Source organism: Indicator indicator, chromosome 7, assembly GCF_027791375.1.
Source record: "Indicator indicator isolate 239-I01 chromosome 7, UM_Iind_1.1, whole genome shotgun sequence".
Taxonomy (NCBI): Eukaryota; Metazoa; Chordata; class Aves; order Piciformes; family Indicatoridae; genus Indicator; species Indicator indicator.
The window spans coordinates 37,750,387-37,774,569 of NC_072016.1; the positions used below are offsets into that span (position 1 = coordinate 37,750,387).

At 57.1% G+C, this 24,183-nt stretch overlaps 1 protein-coding gene across 1 annotated transcript in view; it reads right to left on the reverse strand.

The window, feature by feature from the left end:
• The window catches only part of LOC128968323 (cGMP-dependent protein kinase 1-like), a 155,625-nt gene extending 133,269 nt beyond the window's left edge, over positions 1-22,356 (reverse strand). The window contains exon 1 of the mRNA XM_054382735.1: positions 22,338-22,356. Within this exon, the coding sequence (XP_054238710.1) occupies positions 22,338-22,356 (19 nt within the window). The remainder of the gene's footprint in view (positions 1-22,337) is intronic.
• Positions 22,357-24,183: the final 1,827 nt, after the last annotated feature.

Genomic DNA, 24,183 nt, shown 5'->3' on the forward strand with positions numbered 1-24,183 from the left:
TTGCTCTCTACAGCTCCTGAGAGGAGGCTGCAGCCAGCTGGGGGTTGGGCTCTGCTCCCTAGTCTCAGGTGACAGAAGCAGGAGAACTGGCCTGGAATTGTGCCAGGGGAGAGTTAGGTTGGAGCTGAGAAGAAACTTCTTCCATGAAAGGGTTCTCAAACACTGGAACAGGGAGGGAGTTGACTCTCCACCCTGGAGGTGTTTCAGAGAGGCAGAGATGTGATGCTGGGGGCCATGGCTTAGGTGCAGCCTTGGCAGAGTTAGAGAATGGTTGGACTGCAGGATCTGAAAGGGCTTTGGCAGCCCAAAGGATTCTGTGCCTCTGTGACTGCAGTTGGCACAGGCTCCATAGCCCCCACAGCTGACTGCTGTTTGCCCCGTGCCATCACAGCCACGAACAGCATCCAGGGGCACATTCAGCTGCAGCAGAAGAGCAAAGCTGAGAGCAAAAGCCCAAGCAAAATGCTCTCCAGAAGGTTTGGTGCTAAAAGCAGGCCTGCATCCAGGTTTTGCAGCTGCTGCAGCCCTGTGAGAGGATGTCTCAGCCTGTGGTCTTACCTGGGGGTCACAGCCTGAAGGCTGTGCTCAAGTGTAAATAAGAATTAAATTCAGTTCAGGAGAGACAGGGATCTGCTGGAGAGAGTCCAAGGGAGGGCTCCAAGATCCTGAAGGGCCTGGAGCACTGCCTGGGGATGAGAGGCTGAGAGCCCTGGGTGGAGTCCCCATGGCTGGAGGTGTTGCAGCAAGGTGTGGCCATGGCACCTGGGGCCATGGTTTGGTGGCCATGGTGGGGGTGGGTTGAGGGTTGGACTGGATGAGCTTTGGAGGTCTCTTCCAACCCAAACCATTCCATGGTTGTGTGGTTCAGGAGAAGAAGCAAATGTGCTGTGCAAAGCAGCTACTCCAGGAGGAAATGGGTGAAGTGAAAGGCCTCAGTTGCAGGTTCAAGTGGTTCAGTGCCCTGACGAGCTCAGGTGCAGGGAGCAGCTGTGTTTGGAGAGGACCTGTGTGTAAATAATGTGCAAACACAGCTCCTCCCTTCAGCTGCTCCTCCGTGAGCAGCTCTGTGGCAGTGCTCAGAATCAGGTCAAGAGAAATTGCTCCTAATTGGAAATCATCAGCTCTCAGGGAGGAATTGAAGCCAGAAATTCGGAGTGCAGCAATGAGATGGATCTTGACTCCATAAGCCCTGTGTGTCCCAGGGGTTAATGTGTTCCACACCAAGGGGCACAGAAGAGCTCCTTGGAATGCCTTGAGGTGAACCCATTGGCTCAGCAGCTCTGGGGTGCAGACCTGAGCTTGCCAGGGAAGCAAAGCCAGCTGTGCTGCCAGCTCTGTCTGGAGATGCATGCAGCTTCTCCCCACTAGTGGGGTGCATGTGCTCAGGGTCATAATCATGGAGTGGTTTGGGTTGGAAGAGGCCTCCAAGCTCCTCCAGTCCAACACCAACCCAGCCCCACCATGGCCACCAAACCATGGCCCCAAGTGCCATGGCCACAGCTTGCTGCAACACCTCCAGCCATGGGGACTCCACCACCTCCCTGGGCAGCCTCTGCCAATCCCTCACCACTCTGGCAGCACAGGCTTTTTTCCTTCTCTTCAACCTAACCCTCCCCTGGCACAATTTCAGGCCAGTTCCTCTCCTGTCACCTCAGAGCCCAACCCTGACCTGACTGTAGCCTCCCTTCAGGGAGCTGTAGAGAGCAATGAGGTCTCAAAATAAGAGTGGAACATCTTGGATGAGTGTGAGCTGGATGGAATAGAGTTAGATAAATGGTTGGACTCAATCTCAGAGGGCTCCTCCAACCAAAATGATTCTCTGCTTCTATCAAGTAGCAACCATGAGAAGGCACAGGGATAGGGATGGAAGGCAGAAGGGACAGAGTCCTGCTGGGACAGCAGCCAGGGAAGAAGAGGCTTGGCCCTGGGCAGCCCTCAGCCTGCTCCTGAAGATGCCCTCCGTGGGCTGCAATCCCTTGGGGGGCACTTGAGGGTCCCCTGTGCTGTCTGCTCCTGCCTGCAGCTGCCACCTCTGCCCTCCTGCCCCCCAAGGTGGGGCCCAAGCCGTGGCAGTGCCCTTGGTGTGCAGCCCAGCCCTTGGCAGTGACTGTGCCATCAGCTTCTGCCTGCTGGCAGCAGCCCCTGGCTGTGCCAAGCTGCCCTGAGCTGCACAAAGTGCAGTGCAGTGAAGGCTCAGGCAAGGCCCTTCCCTGGAAAGTCAAATCACTGAACAAATCAGCTCTGCTTTACCTCAGAGCAGGACACAAGCAAAGCCCACACTCTGCTGTCACCTTCTGTCTCATCCTTCCTACAGCCTGACCAAGCACATCCTGAGGTGGAGTTCTTGTGCATGACAGTGTGATGGTAAGGCCATGACATGGCCCAGTACAAATCCAGACAGGCCTCAAGATGTCTAGACAGGTCCTTTCTCTCCCCTCCTTCCTGCAGGGAAACAGGGCAATGCAGGAAAAAGAACAAAGGGGACAGGACTCCTGCCTGGCTGTAAACAAGATGCTTATCTGGGGTGAGAGCACGAAAGCTGACCACTGCTCCCCCAGATACAAGGTCCTTGATTCTGCCTTTTAAGGTCAGAGCCTGGCAGAAGGCTTTCCTTTGGGCAGCAACATGTCAGCTTCAGTGCCCCACTGCACCAAGTGACCTCTGGCATTTGCCTTGCCTTGCCCTGCCTTGCTCAAGCCTGCTGAAGCCTTGCCTTAATCAAGCCTGCTTAATTCTTGCCTTGCTCAAGCCTGCTCAAGCCATGTCTTGCTCAAGCCTGCTGAAGCCTTGGCCTGCTCAAGCCTGCTGAAGCCTTGCCCTGCTCAAGCCTGCTGAAGCCTTGTCCTGCTCAAGCCTGCTGAAGCCTTGCCTTCCTCAAGCCTGCTGAGGCCTTGCCTTCCTCAAGCCTGCTGAGGCCTTGCCTTGCTCAAGCCTACTGAAGCCTTGCCCTGCTCAAGCCTGCTGAAGCCTTGCCTTGCTCAAGCCTGCTGAAGCCTTGCCTTGCCCTGCTCAAGCCTGCTGAAGCCTTGCCTTGCCCTGCTCAAGCCTGCTGAAGCCTTGCCCTGCTCAAGCCTGCTGAAGCCTTGCCTTGCCCTGCTCAAGCCTGCTGAAGCCTTGCCTTGCCTTGCTCAAGCCTGCTGAAGCCTTGCCTTGCCCTGCTCAAGCCTGCTGAAGCCTTGCCTTGCCTTGCTCAAGCCTGCTGAAGCCTTGCCTTGCCTTGCTCAAGCCTGCTGAAGCCTTGCCTTGCCTTGCTCAAGCCTGCTGAAGCCTTGCCTTGCCTTGCTCAAGCCTGCTGAAGCCTTGCCTTGCCCTGCTCAAGCCTGCTGAAGCCTTGCCCTGCTCAAGCCTGCTGAAGCCTTGCCTTGCTCAAGCCTGCTGAAGCCTTGCCCTGCTCAAGCCTGCTGAAGCCTTGCCCTGCTCAAGCCTGCTGAAGCCTTGCCTTGCTCAATCCTGCTGAAGCCTTGCCCTGCTCAAGCCTGCTGAAGCCTTGCCTTGCTCAAGCCTGCTGAAGCCTTGTCCTGCTCAAGCCTGCTGAAGCCTTGTCCTGCTCAAGCCTGCTGAAGCCTTGTCCTGCTCAAGCCTGCTGAAGCCTTGCCCTGCTCAAGCCTGCTGAAGCCTTGCCTTGCTCAAGCCTGCTGAAGCCTTGCCCTGCTCAAGCCTGCTGAAGCCTTGTCCTGCTCAAGCCTGCTCAAGCCTGCTGAAGCCTTGCCCTGCTCAAGCCTGCTGAAGCCTTGCCCTGCTCAAGCCTTGCCTTGCTCAAGCCTGCTGAAGCCTTGCCTTGCCCTGCTCTAACCTGCTGAAGCCTTGCCCTGCTCAAGCCTTGCCTTGCTCAAGCCTGCTGAAGCCTTGCCCTGCTCAAGCCTTGCCCTGCTCAAGCCTGCTGAAGCCTTGCCCTGCTCAAGCCTGCAGAAGCCTTTCCGTGCTCAAGCCTGCTGAAGCCTTGCCTTGCTCAGGCCTGCTTAATTCTTGCCCTGCTCTAACCTGCTGAAGCCTTGCCCTGCTCAAGCCTGCTCAAGCCTTGCCTTGCCTTTGCTTGCTTCAAGCCTTGCCGCCTCGAGTGCCTGTCCCAGAGCCTGGGATACAGCCAGGATCCATACCTGTACAAGCCAAGAAGTCGGTGCCCTGGGCGGCCAAGCCCTCTCCATGGCCACACAGCACCTCACAGGCACCAGTCTCTGTGTTCCACCTCCCCACACCCTGAATACTGCATGAGGACAGAGCTACAGACAAGAGCTTCATGGGAAGCATCCTGTAGGATGCTTGTTTACAGCTGGGAGGAGCTTTGGATCCAGCACCAGTCCATGTTGAAGGCTACCACAGCACCTGTGACAAAAGCTGCTGTAGAAAGAAGAGGATGCTCTGCTCAGCTCAGGTGAACAGCAGATGCCCTGGGTTTCCTTCCCCACATGACTTCAACAATGTTGATTTTTTTCCCACTGTCAACAGGACCAAATAAACTCCAAGGTTGCATTAGAGAGTGGAGAAATCACTGCCATCAGGACATGTTGCAGCTGAGGCTGGCTATGGGCTGACACAAATCTGTCCTCACAGAATCCCAGCAGGGTGGGGCTGGGAGGGACCTCTGGGCATGACCCAGCCCAAGCCCCTGCTCCAGCAGGGCACCCACAGCAGCTTGCCCAGCAGCACAATGCCCAGGGGGGGGTTGGAAGCTCTCCACACCAGGAGACTCCACAACCTCTCTGGGCAGCCTGCTCCAGCCCTCCAGCACCCTCACAACAAACAACTTTCTCCTCCTGCTCAGCTCCAACCTCCTGCCTTCCACTTTCTGCCCCTTGCCCCTTGGCCTGGCCCTGGGCACCACTCAGCAGAGCCTGGCCCCAGCCTCTTGCCCCTCCCCACAGCTCCTTTAGCTCTTGCTGAGCATTGCTCAGCTGCCCTCTGGGGCTGCTCTTCTGCAGGCTCTCAGCCCCAGGGCTCTCAGCCTTTGCTCCTCACACAGCTGCTCCAGGCCCCTCAGCAGCTTTGCAGCCTGCCCTGCACTCTCTCCAGCAGTTCCCTGTCTCTGGAACTGGGCAGCCCAGAACTGGACCAACAACTCCAGATGTGGTGTCAGCAGCACATAGCAGAGGGTACGGACAGCCTCCCTGGCCTCCTGGCCATACTCCTCTTGATGCACCCTAGGACCCTTGGCCAGGAGGCCACCTTGCTGGCTCATGGGTATCTCCTTTCAGAGCCATTGGCATTATAGAATCATAGAAACAAACCGCCCCCTGGCAGCAGGCACCAGGAGAGGAGTTTGCACACAGGCAGCATGAGATGACCTCTTCAGGAGGCACCTTCCAGCCCTTCATACACTTAAAGCACTGAGAAAATTAATTACCCCATGACTGGAGTCCTTCCCATGGCCACCTCTGAACATGCTCTCTCCTGAGCCTGCTTCCTTCCAGCTCAGCTCAGCTCAGCTCCTTCTCAGTCTAGAAGGTAACACTCAGAATTGTCAGGGCTGAAGGGAGCTCAAGGCTCAGCCAGTCCCAACCCCCTGCCATGGGCAGGGACACCTCACACTCCAGCAGGTTGCTCACAGCCACCTCCAGCCTGGCTGCAAACACCTCCAGGGATGAGGCTTCCACCACCTCCCTGGGCAACCTCTGCCAGGCTCTCACCACCCTCCTGGCCAACAACTTCTTCCTCACAGCCAATCTCAAGCTCCCCACTTCTAGTTCTGTTCCATTCCCCCCACTCCTATCACTACCTGATATCTTCCAAAGTCCCTCCCCAGCTTTCTTGGAGCCCCCTGCAGATGCTGCAAGGCCACCAGAAGGTCTCCTGGGAGCCTTCTCCTCTCCAGCCTGCACAACCCCAACTCTCTCAGGCTGTCTGCAGAGCAGAGCAGCTCCAGCCCTCTGCTCCTCCTCCTGGCCCTTCTCTGGACCCCTTCCAGCCCCTCCAGAGCCTTCCTGGCCTAGGGGCTGCAGACCTGGACCTAGAGCTCCAGGTGGGCTCTCAGCAGAGTGGAGCAGAGGGGGAGAATCCCCTCCCTGGCCCTGCACTTCTCTTGCTGCAGCTCAGGATGTGATTTGCTTTCCTAAGCATGATGGACAGGCTCAGGTCCTTCTGCACCCCAGAGCAGCAGGGGTGGAAGCTCTTCCATACCTCTCTGCCAACTGAGGTGCCCTGTTTGCACCCAAGGGGGGCTGCAGGCATGGGAGCCCCTGCAGCAAGCAGGCTGTGAAGATCCCTGACACACATCCTCATTGTCCAAAGCCACCCTGGCATTGGCATTCTGCTGGTGTTCCTCTGCCCTCAAGCAAATTGCTGTTTCTAGGCAATCAAATCATCCTTTAGCATCTTGCCATTTGCTGTGTCCTTGTTAGCATTCAGGTCCATGTGAGCAACATGAAATTTGTAACAGCTCAGTGTTCTTTGGGCAATTTTTTCCATCATCAAGGCCAAAAAAACCACGAGAGTCAAATTCTTCTCCCTTCCCTCTGCTTCAGCCCCAGACTACACCTGGTGAAACAAATGTTTGTGAGGAACATGTCAGTACTGTGCAGATCCTGATCACTGAGGGCTTCAGCCATGCTGCAGAGCCCAGGCACAATCAGACAACCACAGAATGTTTGGTTTGTTCTCCAGTCCAACACCAACCCAGCCCCACCATGGCCACCAAACCATGGCCCCAAGTGCCATGGCCACAGCTTGCTGCAACACCTCCAGCCATGGGGACTCCACCACCTCCCTGGGCAGCCTCTGCCAATCCTTGACCACTCTGACACCAAAGACATTTTTCCTCTTCTCCAACCTAACCCTCCCCTGGCACAATTTCAGGACATTTCCTCTCCTTTTCTCACCTGAGACCAGGGAGAAGAGATCAAACTCAACCTCACTGCAGCCTCCTCTCAGGAGCTGTAGAGAGCAATGAGGTCTCCCTCAGCCTCCTCTTCTCCACCCCAACCCCCCCAGCTCCCTCAGCTGCTCCTCCCTCCCCAGCCCTCTTCTCCAGACCCTTCCCCAGCTCTCTTGCCCTTCTCTGCACCTGCTCCAGCCCTCAGTGTCCTTCTGGCACTCAGGGCCCAGAGCTGAAGCCAGCACTCAAGCTGTGGCCTCCCCAGTGCCCAGCACAGGGCACAAGCCCTGCCCTGCTCCTGCTGCCCACACCATTGCTGCTCCAGGCCAGGCTGCTGCTGCCCTTCTTGCCCACCTGGGCACTGCTGCCTCAGCTCCAGCTGCTGCCACCCAGCACCCCCAGGGCCTTTTGTGCTGGGCACTTTCCAGCCACTCTGCCCCCAGCCTGCAGCCTTCCTGGGGTTGTTGTGACCCAAGTGCAGCACCCAGCACCTGGCTTGGTTGAACCTCATCCCACTGGCCTCAGTCCATGGATCCAGCCTGGCCAGGTCCCTCTGTAGAGCCTTCCCAACCTCTAGAAGACCAACACTCACCCCCAGTTTGGTGTGATCTGTAAACTCTGTGGAGCTGCTTTGTTCCCCATGCCCAAATCACTGGCAGAGACATTAAAGAGGAGCAGCACACCTAGGGTGAGCCTCTCCCTCCTCCTGCTGCTGTTACTGGCAAGAAAGGTCTGGCAGAGGATGTCCACAGATCCCTCATTACTCCTCCTGAAAGTGAAATCAAAGCCCCAGGGACCTTTGCTGCTCTGCTTAGCCATGCTGGAAACTCAGAGCCTAATCCTGACTAATCCCAGCCAAACACATTTTGATCCTGCAGACAACAGGTCATGGGGGGAAGCAAAAATGAAGCTCTTCTGTTAGCCTTTGGGGGCAAAACTGTCCGAGGGGATTGCTGTGTGCTGGTTGTCCACAGGCAGCATTCAAGGGAGAGAAGAGGAGGAGAGCATTGGTGAGTAACTCAGGCTGCAGGCAAAGCAAAGAAGGAGGTTGAGACCCAGGCAAAGTGTCCTTGATGGCAATGAGCTCCTGCCAGCCAAACCTGCTGCACTGCTGCTGGCTGAACCAAAGTCACCAGAGGGATATTGCTCTGCAGGGTGCAAGGGGACAGCCAGGAGCTCCCAGCTGCCAGCAGCCAAGCCAAAGGCTTCCTGAGAGCAGTTAAGTGATTGCTGTGCATTCCACTGCCCCTTCAAAGGCAGTCTGCAGAGCTGGGTGCCTGTGGTGCACTCTGAGGCAATGCAGGGCTGGGCCAGCCCCAGCTAAACGAATTACATCTAACAAATTAAACCACAGCTGCAGCTGCCTCCATTGGCAAACACAGGGACAGAGCTCAGGGACCTCCACAGGGATGAAAAACCCCCTCAGGAATGGGTTGGGTGGGAAGGGACCTTAAACACCATCCAGCTCCAAGCCCCTGCCATGGGCAGGGACACCTCCCACCAGCCCTCAAGGCCTCATCCAGCCTGGACTTCAACACCTCCAAACCATCCACAGCCTCCCTGGGCAACCTGTGCCAGTCTCTCCCCACCCTCACTCTCAACAATTTCTTCCTCCTCTCCACTCTCACTCTCCCCTCTCCCAGCTCAAAGCCATTGTCCCTCAGCCTGGCACTCCCAGCCCTTGGCCAAAGTCCCTCCCCAGCTCTCCTGGAGCCCCTCCAGGTACTGGAAGGCTGCTCTGAGGTCTCCCTGGAGCCTTCTCTTCTCCAGGCTGCACAGCCCCAACTCTCCCAGCCTGTGCCCACAGGGGAGGTTCTGCAGCCTCTGCTCATCTTGGTGGCCTCCTCTGGAGCCTCTCCAGCAGCTCCAGGTCCTTCTTGTGCTGAGGGCTCCAGAACTGGAGGCAGTGCTGCAGGTGGGGTCTGAGCAGAGCAGAGGGGCAGGATCTCCAGAGGTCCAGCACCACCATGCTGGGGTTCTACAGGACTATGTCCAGAGCCAAGCTGGAGCCCCTCTGGAGCTGCATGCAGGCAGACCTGCAAAGGCTGTTGCTGCAGGGGCTAGCAGCTCTGTCAGGCTGAACTGGGACACTTTTCTCCTGCAGTGCTGAGCTTTCCAAGGGTAGGAGCAAAGCCTGCTGGCTTGCTCTCTTTGGGTAGACTTTAAGCTAAGTTAAGAGAATGGATTCAGTGAGCCTGGGAAGTGCTGGCAAATTCCTGGCCCTCATCTTCCCTGGCACATTAGGCACCTCAGCTGAGCCCAGGCAGTGCCACCCCTGCATACCAAGGCTGCCCCCTCCCTGGAGGTGTTCCAGGCCAGGCTGGATGAGACCTTGAGCAACCTGGGCCCATGACAGGGGATCGGAGCTGGGTGAGCTTTAAGGTCCCTTCCAGCCCAACCCATGCTGTGACTCTGAGCCAGGTCTGCAGCTGCTGATGGTGCACAGGACACTGTGTCTGGATTTCAGAGCTGCAGAGCAGCTCAGCAGCCGAAGCACAGGGAAGCCATGGCCAAGATGGAGAAGGAAAGCACAGCAGCACACACAAACCCTTTCTCATCTAGCTCTGGTTAATCTCCTGTGCCAAGCTCTGGTCCAGGAGTGCAGCTGACCTCTGTAAGTCCCCACAGCAGAGCCACAAAGCATCCTGCCAGCAGACACCAGCCCTGGGGAGCTGCCTCCAGGTGCTCCTCCTGGCAGAGCTGACCTCTTGAGAATGCATATTCATGGCAGCAGAAAGCTGAGTCCACAGGCACAGGCTCCTCCTGGGACACTCCTACCCACCCTGCATTAATCACCTGCACTGCTTTATGCCAGGGATGCTCCTCCCACAGCTCTCAGAGAGTTCCTCATGGTGGATGGTCCTGCCTGGGCTAGCTGCCACTGGGGGTATGCTCAGCTGGCCCAAAGGAAGGTTGCCCCAGCACCCTTTGCTCACTCCAAGCTCTCCATCCTTCCCACACTTCCAGAGATCTCTTACTAAGGTTTCTCTGAGGGCCTCTCTCTTTTTCCTTGGCAAGCAAATAAAGGATCATGGAACCACAGACTGACAGAACGGGTTGGGTGGGAAGGGACCTCAAAGCTCATCCAGCTCCAAGCCCCTGCCATGGGCAGGGACACCTCCCACCAGCACAGCTTGCTCAAGGCCTCATCCAGCCTGGACTTCAGCACCTCCAGGGAGGAGGCAGCCACAGCCTCCCTGGGCAACCTGTGCCAGTCTCTCCCCACCCTCACTCTCAACAATTTCTTCCTCCTCTCCACTCTTACTCTCCCCTCTCCCAGCTCACAGCCATTGTCCCTCTGCAGGAAGACAGCAAACCTTTGAAAATCTTTTGAGAAGGCTCTGCTTAGAGTTGGAAAGAATGCAAACACCTTGTTAGTGGAGAAAGCCTAGGCAGAAGCTGAGTGGGTCTGGAGTGAGTGGATCCGGTTGAGTGGATCTGGAGTGAGTGGATCTGGTTGAGTGGATCTGGAGTGAGTGGATCTGGAGTGAGTGGATCTGGTTGAGTGGATCTGGAGTGAGTGGATCTGGTTGAGTGGATCTGGAGTGAGTGGATCTGTTTGAGGGGATCTGGTTGAGTGGATCTGGAGTGAATGGATCTGGTTGAGTGGATCTGGTTGAGTGGATCTGGTTGAGGGGATCTGGTTGAGTGGATCTGGAGTGAGTGGATCAGTTTGAGTGGATCTGTTGAGTGGATCTGGAGTGAGTGGATCTGGTTGAGTGGGTCTAGTTGAGTGGATCTGGTGTGAGTGGATCTGGTAGAGTGGATCTGGAGTGAGTGGATCTGGATGAGTGGATCTAGAGTGAATGGATCTGATTGAGTGGATCTGGAGTGAGTAGATCTGGTTGAGTGGATCTGGAGTGAGTGGATCTGGTTGAGTGGATCTGGAGTGAGTGGATCGGAATGAGTGGATCTGGTTGAGGGGATCTGGAGTGAGTGGATCTGGTTGAGTGGATCTGGATGAGAGGATCTGGAGTGAATGGATCTGGAGTGAGTGGATCTGGTTCAGTGGATCTGGTTGAGTGGATCTGGAGTGAGTGGATCTGGAGTGAGTGGATCTGGTTGAGTGGATCTGGTTGAGTGGATCTGGAGTGAGTGGATCTGGAGTGAGTGGATCTGTTGAGTGGATCTGGAGAGAGTGGATGTGGTTGAGTGGATCTGGTTGAGCGGATCTGGTTGAGTGGATCTGGAGTGAGTGGATCTGGAGTGAGTGGATCTGGTTGAGTGGATCTGGAGTGAGTGGATCTGTTGAGTGGATCTGGAGTGAGTGGATCTGGTTGAGTGGGTCTGGAGTGAGTGGATCTGGAGTGAGTGGGTCTGGAGTGAGTGGGTCTGGAGTGAGTGGATCTGGAGTGAGTGGATCTGGTTGAGTGGATCTGGAGTGAGTGGATCTGGTTCAGTGGATCTGGAGTGAGTGGATCTGGTTGAGTGGATCTGGAGTGAGTGGATCTGGTTCAGTGGATCTGGAGTGAGTGGATCTGGAGTGAGTGGATCTGGAGAGAGTGGATCTGGTTGAGTGGATCTGGTTGAGTGGACCTGGAGTGAGTGGATCTGGAGTGAGTGGATCTGGATGAGTGGATCTGGAGTGAGTGGATCTGTTGAGTGGATCTGGAGTGAGTGGATCTGGTTGAGTGGATCTGGTTGAGTGGATCTGGATGAGTGGATCTGGAGTGAGTGGATCTGGTTGAGTGGTTCTGGTTCAGTGGATCTGGTTGAGTGGATCTGGTTGAGTGGATCTGGAGTGAGTGGATCTGGTTGAGTGGATCTGGTTGAGTGGATCTGGAGTGAGTGGATCTGGTTGAGTGGATCTGGTTCAGTGGATCTGGTTGAGTGGATCTGGTTCAGTGGATCTGGTTGAGTGGATCTGTTGAGTGGATCTGGAGTGAGTGGATCTGGTTCAGTGGGTCTGGAGTGAGTGGATCTGGTTGAGTGGATCTGGAGGGAGTGGATCTGGTTGAGTGGATCTGCTGAGTGGATCTGGTTCAGTGGATCTGGTTGAGTGGATCTGGTTCAGTGGATCTGGTTGAGTGGATCTGTTGAGTGGTTCTGGTTCAGTGGATCTGGTTGAGTGGATCTGTTGAGTGGATCTGGAGTGAGTGGATCTGGTTCAGTGGGTCTGGAGTGAGTGGATCTGGTTGAGTGGATCTGGAGTGAGTGGATCTGGTTGAGTGGGTCTGGAGTGAGTGGATCTGGAGTGAGTGGATCTGGTTCAGTGGATCTGGTTGAGTGGATCTGTTGAGTGGATCTGGAGTGAGTGGATCTGGAGTGAGTGGATCTGGTTCAGTGGATCTGGTTGAGTGGATCTGTTGAGTGGATCTGGTTCAGTGGATCTGGTTGAGTGGATCTGGTTGAGTGGATCTGTTGAGTGGATCTGGAGTGAGTGGATCTGGTTGAGTGGATCTGTTGAGTGGATCTGGAGAAGCTTGGTTGTCAGTGTTAACCTATTGCATGCTTTGCTTAGGCCAATGTCAGTGAAACACAGTGGTAGGCTTTGGCCTTGGCTTTGGCTTTAGCTTATTCTTAAGCTCTTGGTTTTGCTTTTGCTTGTGCTTAGTGCTTTGCTCAGTTACATAGGCAAGAAATGCTTTTGCCTTTCACAATGAGAGTCTTCTCATCTTGTCTTCACTTGCAAACACCATATCCCTCATCCTGGCACTCCCAGCCCTTCTCCAAAGTCTCTCCCCAGCTCTCCTGGAGATCTGGAGGGTGTCAGACAGGAGTGCTGCTGGAAGAAGCCCAGGAGCCTCATAAAGCTTTAAGAGGTGAAGCTGATGCCAGCTTGCCAGTGACACAAGCCTGCAGGAGGCAGGGAGCTGCTTTGGCTCTGCTCAGGGAGGTAGATGTCAAGTCAGCTTCCTTTGTTAGCATGGCCAGAGGTGGCTGGAGCATGGCAGATACTGCAGGAACAATGGCAGAAGCCAACCTTGGCAAGGCAGGAGCTGATCTGGGGCTCTGACACAAACAGACAGGATCTGCTCTGCCCCGAAACCATCTTGGGCCAAATGCTGGCATGCTTGTGGTGATGCAGCATCACTGACCCAGCAGCTCAGCCAGTGCTGCAGCCTGGCAGGAGAGCAGAGCTGTGCCCCCAGAGCCTACAGGCTCCAAGGATCCTCAGCAGACCCCAGGAATGGGACTAGGAAGACCTAAGGCCTCACAGAAAATCACAGAATCACTAAGGTTGGAAAAGACCTCAAGGATCATCAAAGTCCAACCTGTCACCCAAGACCTCATGACTCCTAAACCATGGCACCAAGTGCCACATCCAATCCCCTCTTGAACACCTCCAGGGGTGGGGACTCCACCACCTCCCTGGGCAGCACATTCCAGCATCTAACAACTCTGTCTGTGAAGAACTTTCTCCTCACCTCCAGCCTAAACCTCCCCTGCACAGCTTGAGACTGTGTCCTCTTGTTCTGTCCCTGGTGCCTGGGAGCAGAGCCCAACCCCCACCTGGCTACAACCTCCCTGCAGGTAGTTGTAGAGAGCAATGAGGTCTGCCCTGAGCCTCCTCTTCTGCAGGCTGAACACCCCCAGCTCCCTCAGCCTCTCCTCACAGGGCTGTGCCCCAGCCCCTCCCCAGCCTTGTGCCCCAGACCCCTCCCCAGCCTTGTGCCCCAGACCCCTCCCCAGCCTTGTACCCAGACCCTCCCCAGCCTGTGCCCAGCCCCTCCCCAGCCTTGTACCCCAGACCCCTCCCCAGCCTTGTACCCCAGACCCTTCCCCAGACTTGTGCCCCAGCCTTGTGCCTCAGCCCTCTCCCCAGCCTTGTGCTCCAGACCCCTCCCCAGCCTTGTACCCCAGACCCCTCCCCAGCCTTCTACCCCAGCCCCCTCCCCAGCCTTGTGCCCCAGCCCCCTCCCCAGCCTTGTGCCCCAGACCCCTCCCCAGCCTTGTACCCCAGACCCCTCCCCAGACTTGTACCCCAGACCCCTCCCCAGCCTTGTGCCCCAGACCCCTCCCCAGCCTTGTACCCCAGACCCCTCCCCAGACTTGTACCCCAGCCCCCTCCCCAGCCTTCTGCCCCAGCCCCCTCCCCAGCCTTGTGCCCCAGCCCCCTCCCCAGCCTTGTACCCCAGCCCCCTCCCCAGCCTTGTACCCCAGACCCCTCCCCAGCCTTGTGCCCCAGACCCCTCCCCAGCCTTGTTGCCCTTCTCTGGACACCTTCCAGCATCTCAACATCTTTCTCAACCTGAGCAGCCCAGAACTGGACACAGCACTCCAGGGGTGGCCTGAGCAGTGCTGAGCACAGGGCAGGATGAGTTCCCTGCTCCTGCTGGCCACACTCTTCCTGATGCAGGCCAGGATGCCATTGGCCTTCTTGGCCACCTGGGCACACTGCTGGCTCCTCTTCAGCTGCTGTCCCCCAGCACCCCCAGGTCCCTCTCTGCCTGGCTGCTCTCAGCCACTCTGTCCCCAGCCTGTAGCACTGCCTGGGGTTGCTGTGGCCAAAGTGCAGCACCTGGCACTCAGACTTGTTCAGTCTCATGCCCTTGGGCTCTGCCCATCTGTCCAGCCTGGCAAGGTCCCTCTGCAGAGCCTCCTCCCCTCCCACAGATCCACTCCTGCCCCCAGCTTGGTGCCATCTGCAAACTTACTGATGATGGACTCCATCCCCTCCTCCAGATCATCAGTAATGATCTCGAGCAGGATGGGGCCCTGCAGTGATCCCTGGGGGACACCACTGGTGCCTGGCTATTCCCCATGCACCAGCACTCTTTGGCTCCTGCCCTGCAGCCAGTTGTTAACCCAGCACAGAGCTCCTGTCCCAGCCATGGGCTGACAGCTTGGCCAGGAGTTTGCTGTGGGAAGTGGTGTCAAAGGCCTTGCTGAGGTCCAGGCAGACTACATCCACAGCCTGCCGCTCAGCCACCAGGTGCTCACCTGAGCATAGAAGGAGATCAGGTTGGTGAGGCAGGACCTGCCCTTCCTAAAAAAGTTTGGGAATGCTCCTGAATGCTTCTTGTGTCAAGAAGAAGCAGCCACCACACACTTCACACTGGTGACCTGTGACAGCACAAGGGGCAAGGGGCAGAAAGTGGAAGGCAGGAGGTTGGAGCTGAGCAGGAGCAGAAAGTTGTTTGGGGTGAGGGTGCTGGAGGGCTGGAGCAGGCTGCCCAGAGAGGTTGTGGAGTCTCCTGGTGTGGAGAGCTTCCAACCCCCCCTGGGCATTGTGCTGCTGGGCAAGCTGCTGTGGGTGCCCTGCTGGAGCAGGGGCTTGGGCTGGGTGATGACCAGAGGTTGTTTGGGTTGGAAGAGGCCTCCAAGCTCCTCCAGTCCAACACCAACCCACCCCCACCATGGCCACCAAACCATGGCCCCAAGTGCCATGGCCACAGCTTGCTGCAACACCTCCAGCCATGGGGACTCCACCACCTCCCTGGGCAGCCTCTGCCAATCCCTCACCACTCTGGCACACAAGAAATTTTACCTCCCTCCAACCTAACCCTCCCCTGGCACAATTGGAGGCCATTGCCTCTCCTCCTGTCACTTGTTCCTAGAGAGCAGAGCCCAACCCCCAGCTGGCTGCAGCCTCCTCTCAGGAGCTGTAGAGAGCAATGAGGTCTCCCTCAGCCTCCTCTCCTCCACACCAAACCCCCCCAGCTGGAGAGCTTCCAGCCCCCCCTGGATGTGTTCCTGTGTGACCTGCCCTGGTGCCCCTGCTCTGGCTGATTCCCAGAGGTCCCTTCCAACCCCTCCCATTCTATGATTCCATCATCCTGTGACTGTGGCCAGCAAAACAATGAGAGTCTCAAAAGTCCTCAGGAGTCAGGAGAGAGCTTCAGGTGACCAAACAGCACAAATGATCTGAGAGTCAAGGAAAGGCTTAGGCTGGAAGGGACTCAGAGGTCATCCATTCCAACCTCCCTGCCATGGAAACAGGTGGGACAAAGCAGGCAGAATCACAGAATCATTGCAGTTCCAGCAGGCCCTGAAGCTCACTGAGTCCAACCTTCCACCTGAGACCCCCAGGGCCTGAGACCCCCATGAGAGCTGAGAGCTGCCAAGGGGCAAACTCTTCTCTGACCAGCAGCTCACCAGACCTCAGAATGGAACCAGCCACAGACCACAGCCCAGGGAACTCCACACCAGACACATTCATGCCCCAGGCAGCTCAAAGGAATGGCAGCAGGTAGCCAGGAGGGTTCAGACTGTAAACCCTCCCCAGCTCCAGCTGCTGGCTGTAAGAAAAGGATTTGGGCTCTGTTTTGGTGTTGGTTTTAGGGGACCTTTCTTCTTCCCTACACCAAACCAGCTCTCTTCCCTTGTCTGCACCTGCTCCAGCCCTCAATGTCCTCCTTGCAGTGAGGGCCCAGAGCTGAACCCAGCACTCAAGGGGTGGCCTCAGCAGTGCCCAGCACAGGGCACAATCCCTGCCCAGATTTCAACCAAGGCAGCTGCAGTAACTCAGTGCAGTGCATGAAGGAGGTGAAGACAGCAGCCCTGGGAGTGTCCTGAGGATAGTCTGGGTCCTGATGTCAGCTCCATGGGAGAGCTGGATCCATACAAAGGGAATGAGTCTGTACCCAATGGAAATGCCATGGAACCTTAGAGTCAGGGAGTGGGTTGGGTCAGAAGGGACCTCTGAAAATCATCCACTGCAGCCACCCTACCATGGGAAGAGATATCCTGAGCTGCTGGAGAGGCTCCAGAGGAGGCCACCAAGATGAGCAGAGGGCTTCAGAACTTCCCCTGTGGGCACAGGCTGGGAGAGTTGGGGCTGTTCAGCCTGGAGAAGAGAAGGTTCCAGGGAGACCTCAGAGCAGCCTTGCAGTACCGGAAGGGGCTCCAGGAGAGCTGGGGAGGGACTTTGGCCAAGGGCTGGGAGTGCCAGGCTGAGGGACAATGGCTTTGAGCTGGGAGAGGGGAGAGTGAGAGTGGAGAGGAGGAAGAAATTGTTGAGAGTGAGGGTGAGGAGAGACTGGCACAGGTTGCCCAGGGAGGCTGTGGCTGCCTCCTCCCTGGAGGTGCTGAAGTCCAGGCTGGATGAGGCCTTGAGCAAGCTGGGCTGGGGGGAGGTGTCCCTGCCCACGGCAGGGGGTTGGAGCTGGATGGTCTCCAAGTTCCCTTCCAACCCAAACTCATCGTGTGAGCCTCTGAACCTCTACCAAGCAGCTTTAATCCAAAGTGCTATTTTAAATATGAACTCCATTTAGCTGCTCTCAAAACAGGATTTGAAGCTAATCACTATGAGCAACTAACCTCTGGCAGAGAGAAAAAAATTAAATAAACCAAGACCAGCAGAAATTGACTCCTCCTAGCTCCAGAAAAGCTCTTAATTGCTTAAAATAGGTGGCCTGGTGCTGATCAGCAGCTTGGATTTTTTTTTTCCATCTGCACTGCAATCCATCTGTTCTGCATGGCAGCTTGCATGGCTCCTCATGTGGGAATTGCAATGGAGGTCTTAATGATGAGAAACAGGGAGCAGCCTGCAGCACTTCACCTCATTGCCCTGCCACACTGCTGCTCCTGCCTGCAGGCAGAGGGAGCCCCCAGGGCAGCAGGGCTGCAGGAGCTGCTGGGGGCTTGGGGCAACAGAATCAGACACATCACAGCCTGCAGACAGACACAGAGCAACCAAGGGGAGAGGCCTCAGCTCCCAGTGAAAAGCCCACTGAGTTCACAGACTCATGGCTTGGGTTGGAAGGGACCTTCAAGATCATCCAGTGCCAACCCCCTGCCATGGGCAGGGACACCTCCCACCAGCCCAGCTTGCTCAGGGCATCATCCAGCCTGGCCTGGAACAGGATTTGAAGCTAATCACTATGAGCAACTAACCTCTGGCAGAGAGAAAAAAAAAATAAACCAAACCCAGCAGGAACTGACTGCTCCAAGCTCCAGAAAAGCTCTTAATTGCTTAAAATAGGTAGCCTGCTGCTAGCCCCTCCAGGGAGGAGGCAGCCACAGCCTCCCTGGGCAACCTGTGCCAGTCTCTCCCCACCCTCACTCTCAACAATTTCTTCCTCCTCTCCACTCTCACTCTCCCCTCTCCCAGCTCAAAGCCATTGTCCCTCAGCCTGGCACTCCCAGCCCTTGGCCAAAGTCCCTCCCCAGCTCTCCTGGAGCCCCTTCAGGTCCTGCAAGGCTGCTCTGAGGTCTCCCTGGAACCTTCTCTTCTCCAGCCTCAACAGCCCCAACTCTCCCAGCCTGTCCCCACAGGGGAGGTTCTGCAGCCTCTGCTCACCTTGGTGGCCTCCTCTGGAGCCTCTCCAGCAGCTCCAGGTCCTTCTTGTGCTGGGGGCCCCAGAGCTGGAGGCAGTGCTGCAGGTGGGGTCTGAGCAGAGCAGAGCAGAGGGCAGAATCCCCTCCCTGTGCTGCTGCTCTCCCTGCTCTGGATGCAGCTCAGCACTCAGCTGGCTCTGGGCTGCCAGGGACCACTGCTGCCTCCTGGGCAGTTTGTCACCACCTGACACCCCCAAGGCCTTCTCCTGCAGGCTGCTCTCAGCCACTCCTCACCCAGCCTGGATCTGTGCTGGGGATTGCCCTCACTGTAGCACTCAGGACTCTCAGGAGTTGCTGTTTCTGCCTCTCCACTTCCCAGGCACCATCCCTCCCACCCAGCAAGGCAGGTTCTGAGCATCAAGAGGTGCCCAGTGCTGACTCAGGCAGCAGCTCCCTCTGCAAGCTGTGTTTAATGATTCTAATGAGAGGAGAGCATTTAATTGGCTCCCAAGGCAGGCAGACACCGAGGAAGCTCAGAGAGCAGACAACAACCCAGCCCTCACCCAAACAAATTCTCTGCTGCTTCTCCACAGCTGCTCAGCAGAGCTGCCAATGACCATGGATTTTTGGGCTGGATCAAGTTGTTTGACCAGGCAAACAGCAGATGAGAACATCAGTACCCAAGGAGGGTTTGGCTGTGGTGCTCAGGCCATCGATTAAGGGCAGGAGACACTGCAGCCTGGCATGAAATTGGAGAAAAAGGAGTTAGAAGAGGCTTGATTGAAGTAGAATTCAGCATGGTATGGGCAGTGGCATGGAGGCACCCTCAGCACCTCTGGGATGGCACCCAACTGTGTGGTGCTGCTGACAGCTGGAGGGAAGGGATCCATCCAGAGGGACCTGGGCAGGCTGCAGAGGGGTCCCAAGCCAACCTCAGGAGGTTCAACAAGACCAAGTGCAAGGTCCTGCAGCTGGGGCAGGGCAATCCCCAGCACAGATCCAGGCTGGGTGAGCAGTGGCTGAGAGCAGCCTGCAGGGGAAGGCCTTGGGGGTGTCAGGTGGTGACAAACTGCCCAGGAGCCAGCAGTGGTCCCTGGCAGCCCAGCAGGGAGCTGTGCTTGTGCCTGATCCCCCTGGGCACCACTGAGCAGAGCCTGGCCCCAGCCTCCTGCCAGCCACCCCTCAGATATTTGTAGGCACTGAGCAGATCTCTCCTCAGCCTCCTCCTCTGCAGGCTCCCCAGCCCCAGGGCTCAGCCTCTCCTCAGCTGAGAGCTGTTCAGTGCCCTCAGCAGCTCACTGCCCTGTGCTGGACTCTCTCCAGCAGTTCTTTGTCCTTCTTGAGCTGGGGAGCCCAGGACCAGACACAGTGCCCCAGGTGAGGCCTCAGCAGGGCAGAGCAGAGAGGTAGGAGAACCTCCTTGGAGCTGGTGGCCACACTCCTCTTGATGCCCCCCAGGCTGCCCTTGGCCTTGTTGGCTGGGAGGGCACCTTGCTGGCTCAGGGTCACTTTGCTGTCCACCAGCACTCCCAGGTCCCTTTCCCCACAGCTGCTCTCCTCCAGCTCAGCCCCCAGCCTGCACTCATGCCTGGGGGTGTCCCTCCCCAGATGCAGGACCCTACTCCTTTCCCTGTGGATTGGCTTTCTCCTGAATGAGGGCAAACTGAGCAGCTGTGCCAGTGCCCCACTGCCAAGGGTGTGACAGAAAGCACTGCACTGCTAGCTCTGACTCCTGACTACACCTAGCAGCATTCACCTTGCCCACAGGAATAGAGGCAGAAGGAATCTCCTTGGATTTCCCCACAGTCAGCTGAAGAAGGCATCAGGATGGAGCTGCTGGCAGCAGAGGCTTTCAGTGCCCAGTGCCTCACAAGGTAGCTCTGAAGCAATCATGGTTGCCTTGCTCAATGCCTGTTGCTTTTCTCCAGAACTGAAGTTTTCAGACTGCATGAGCAGCCTCCAAATCCTCCCTGTGCAAGCAGCTGCTTCATGCCTTTCCTAGCTTCCCCCAGGTGAAAGACTTTCCACTCATGGTGCTGCTGAGGTGCTGAAATGGGATTGCAATTCTTCTTACAAGTGCACAGAGTGCACAGGGCTGGAAGGGAGCCTCAGAGGGCATCTTGGCCAACCCCCTGCAGGCAGCAGGGACACCTCCAGCTACAGCAGGCTGCCCAGGGACACAGCCAGGCTGATCCTGAATGTCTCCAGGCATGGAGCCTCAACCCCCTCCCTGGGCAGCCTGTGCCAGTCTCTCCCCAGCCTCACTGTGCAGAACTTCCTCCTGATGTCCAACCTAACTCTGCCCTGCTCCACTTCCAAACCCTTGTCCCTCATCCTATCCCCACAGCCCCTTGAACAGTCCCTCCCCAGCCTGCCTGGGGGTCCCCTGCAGATACTGAGATGCAGCTCTGAGGTCTCCCTGGAGCCTTCTCTTCTCCAGGCTGAACAGCCCCAACTCTCCCAGCCTGTACCACAGAGGACCTCTGATCATCTTCATGGCCTCCTGTGGAGCCTCTGCATCAGGTCCATGACCTTCTTGTGCTGGGGACACCAGAGCTGGACAGTGCTGCAGGGAGGGGGGTCTCAGAATCACAGAACCCATCCAGTGGGAAGAGGCCTCCAAGCTCATCCAGTCCAACCCTTGGCCCAGCACTGCAGGCTCAGCACCAAACCATGTCCCTAAGCTCCAGCTCCACAGCTGCTGGAGCACCCCCAGGGATGGGGACTCCAGCACTGCCCTGTTCCAGTGTCTGAGAGCCCTCCCAGGGCAGAAACATTTCCCGAGCTCCAGCCTGAGCATCTGTTTCCTGTGGTCCTGTTGGTTGGTGCCAAGGAGCAGAGGCTGTCCCCTGCTCCCTCCAAGCTCCCTTCAGGGAGCTGTGGTTCCTCTCCCAGTTCCTCCCCCCAGGACACAGACACTCACCACCCAGCACCACCCCTCAGCCTCCCCGGGTCACCTGCAGCCCTGGGGCAGAACAAAACCACCCAGCAAGCACATTGCCTTGGCAAACACAGACCCCCCCCCCAAAGGCAGCAGAACAGTGAAACTCCTGCCATCAAAACTCTTCTACCAAGCCCAGGGGTCCCTGCCAGGTGCCATGAACAAGCTCCCTTCTGGCTGCTGCCACTGGAGCTGCCTAAGCCTTCAGAGCTGGGTTGGGCACCAGTGCCAAAGGCATCTCTACTGCTGCCAGGAGCCACGATGTGAGTTCAGCTCCAGGGGCACACCTGAAGGGGCTGGGGGGGACACACATGGCTGTCACTCCTTCTCCTGCCCAGCAGCAAAGGCCAGGGGAGTCCTGCAGGGGACCCCAGGATCAGTACTCTGCTCACAGCTGAGCAGTGCCTTCAAGGAATCTCTGCTGTGTTTGCCTTGGCCCTCCAGCTCCACATGGCCTGGGAGGGTTTGCAAGAAGGATGCAAACTGGGAGGCATGGCTGAGACACCTGAAGGCTGTGAGGCTGTTCAGAGACTTGGACAGGCTGAGAGCTGGGCAGAGAGGAACCTCCTGAGGGTCAGCAAGGATGAGAGCAGAGTCCTGTAGCTGGGCAGGAAGAATAAACTGCAGCAGGACAGGTTGGGAGGGGATCTGCTGGAGAGCAGCCCCAAGCAGAAGGAGCTGGCAGTGCTGGGGGGCAGCAAGTTCTGCCTGGCACAGCAATGTGCCCTGGGGGCCAAGAAGGCCAAGGGGGTCCTGGGCTGCATGCAGCAGAGTGTGGCCAGCAGAGCCAGGGAGGTTCTCCTCCCCCTCTGCTCTCCTCTGCCCTGCTGAGGCCACAGCTGGAATATTGCATCCAGTTGTGGGCTCCCCAGGTCAGGAGGGACAGGGATCTGCTGCAGAGAGGCCAAGGGAGGGCTGCAAGGCTGCTGAAGGGCCTGGAGCAGTGCCTGGGGAGGAGAGGCTGAGAGCCCTGGGGCTGTTCAGTCTGCAGAGCAGAAGGCTGAGAGGGATCTGCTCAATGTCTGTCAAGAGCTGAGGGCTGGGGGGCAGGAAGGAAGGCACAGGGACAGCCTCTGCTCACTTGTGCCCTGGCATAGGCCAAGGGGCAAGGGATGGAAACTGCAGCCCAGGAGGTTGCAGCTCACCAGGAGGAGGAACTTCTTGAGTGGGAGGGTGCCAGAGCCCTGGAGCAGGCTGCCCAGAGAGGTTGTGGAGTCTCCTTGTGTGGAGCCTTTGCAGCCCTGTCTGGATGTGTTCCTGTGTGCCCTGTGCTGGATTCTCTGCTCCTGCTCTGGCAGGGAGTTGGAATGAGTGATGTTCAGAGGTCCCTTCCAACCCCTCACATCCTGTGAGCTGTGATCCAGAGCCAGACAGGATACATCAGGAGTTTCAGCAGTGCCTTCAAGGAGTCCGTGCTGAGTTTACCTTGGACCCCCAGTTCCATGTGGCCTGGGAGGGTTTGCAAGAAGGTTTCAGAGCCAGAGAGGATACCTCAGGAGTTTCCGATGGGGTTTATTCCCCTTTTGGCAAGGAGAAAGTTGTTTGTTGTGAGGGTGCTGGAGGGCTGGAGCAGGCTGCCCAGAGAGGTTGTGGAGTCTCCTGGTGTGGAGAGCTTCCAACCCCCCTGGGCATTGTGCTGCTGGGCAAGCTGCTGTGGGTGCCCTGCTGGAGCAGGGGCTTGGGCTGGGGGATGCCCAGAGGTCCCTTCCAGCCCTCCCCTGCTGTGATTCTGTTTCCATCCTCCTCTCCCAGGTTTGCACTCACAGTCATGACTGAAACTCACGCTCACAGCAGGAGCAACATGAAGCAGGCAGAGATTACTTTCTCCAAGACTGACTCAAAATTAGCTTCAAAATTCATAACTTTGGGGTAAAAAGGGACATGTCACACCCCCAAATCTGCTAGGGTCAGGAGCAGGGCAGGGCTTGTGCCCTGTGCTGGGCACTGGGGAGGCCACAGCTTGAGTGCTGGCTTCAGCTCTGGGCCCTGAGTGCCAGAAGGACACTGAGGGCTGGAGCAGGTGCAGAGAAGGGCAAGAGAGCTGGGGAAGGGTCTGGAGAAGAGGGCTGGGGAGGGAGGAGCAGCTGAGGGAGCTGGGGGGGTTGGGGTGGAGAAGAGGAGGCTGAGGGAGACCTCATTGCTCTCTACAGCTCCTGAGAGGAGGCTGCAGCCAGCTGGGGGTTGGGCTCTGCTCCCTAGACTCAGGAGACAGAAGCAGGAGAACTGGCCAGGAATTGTGCCAGGGGAGGGTTAGGTTAGAGCTGAGGAAGAATCCCCCCAAAAAGGGTTTTCATGCCCTGGTACAGGCTGCCCAGGACTGTGTTTCAATCATCCTCTCTGGAGCTGTTTCCAAGCCCTGCAGATGTGGTGCTGAGGAAGATGACTCAGTGGCAGGCTGGGCAGTGCTGGGTTAATGGCTGGACAGGACGATCTTGGAGGTCTTTTGCTGCCTGAATGATTCCATGATTCTCTCATCTCTGCAGCCCTCCTCAGCCAGGTGATTTCCCAAAAACACCAACCTGAGGGGAGAGGAAATGATGGGGAGACTGCAAAAGGCTTTGAGCAAACCATCTGTGACATCCCTGACTGGGAAATGAGAATGAAATAATGTCAGTGGCCTTAAAAATGAACTGAAGCCAGGGGTCCTTGGAGAGATGGAGTCAGAATAGCAGGTGGCTTTTTCACCCTGAGGGTGAGAGGATGCTTGGAGAAGAGGTTTTTTAATCCATTGTGCTCAGTAAATCCATTTCAGTGACAGAATAGCTGTGGAATCACAAAATCACAGAACATCAGGGGTGTGAAGGGACCCCCGGAGAGCACCCAGCCCAACCCCTGCCAGGGCAGGAGCACCCAGGGCAGGGCACACAGAACACAGCCAGGGGGGTTGGAAAGGCTCCAGAGCAGGAGACTCCACAACCTCTCTGGGCAGCCTGCTCCAGGCTCCAGCATCCTCCCAGGGACAAACTTTTCCCTCCTCTTCCCCTGGCACCTCCTCTGCTCCAGCTTGCCCCCAGTGCCCCTTGGCCTGGCCTTGGCCTGGCTCCAGCCCTGCACATCTTTCTCCCCAGCCATGAGGGCAGCCCTCAGGCTCCTCTGCTCCAAGCTCCAAGCCCTCAGCTCCCTCAGCCTGGCCTCACAGGAGATCTTCCACTGCCTGCAGCAGCTCTGGGGCTCTGGGATGGACTCTCTCAAGCACTTCCCTGAGGTCCTTCCTGAGCTGAGGGGCCCAGAACTGGACACAAGATTCCAGCTGTGGCCTCAGCAGGCAGAG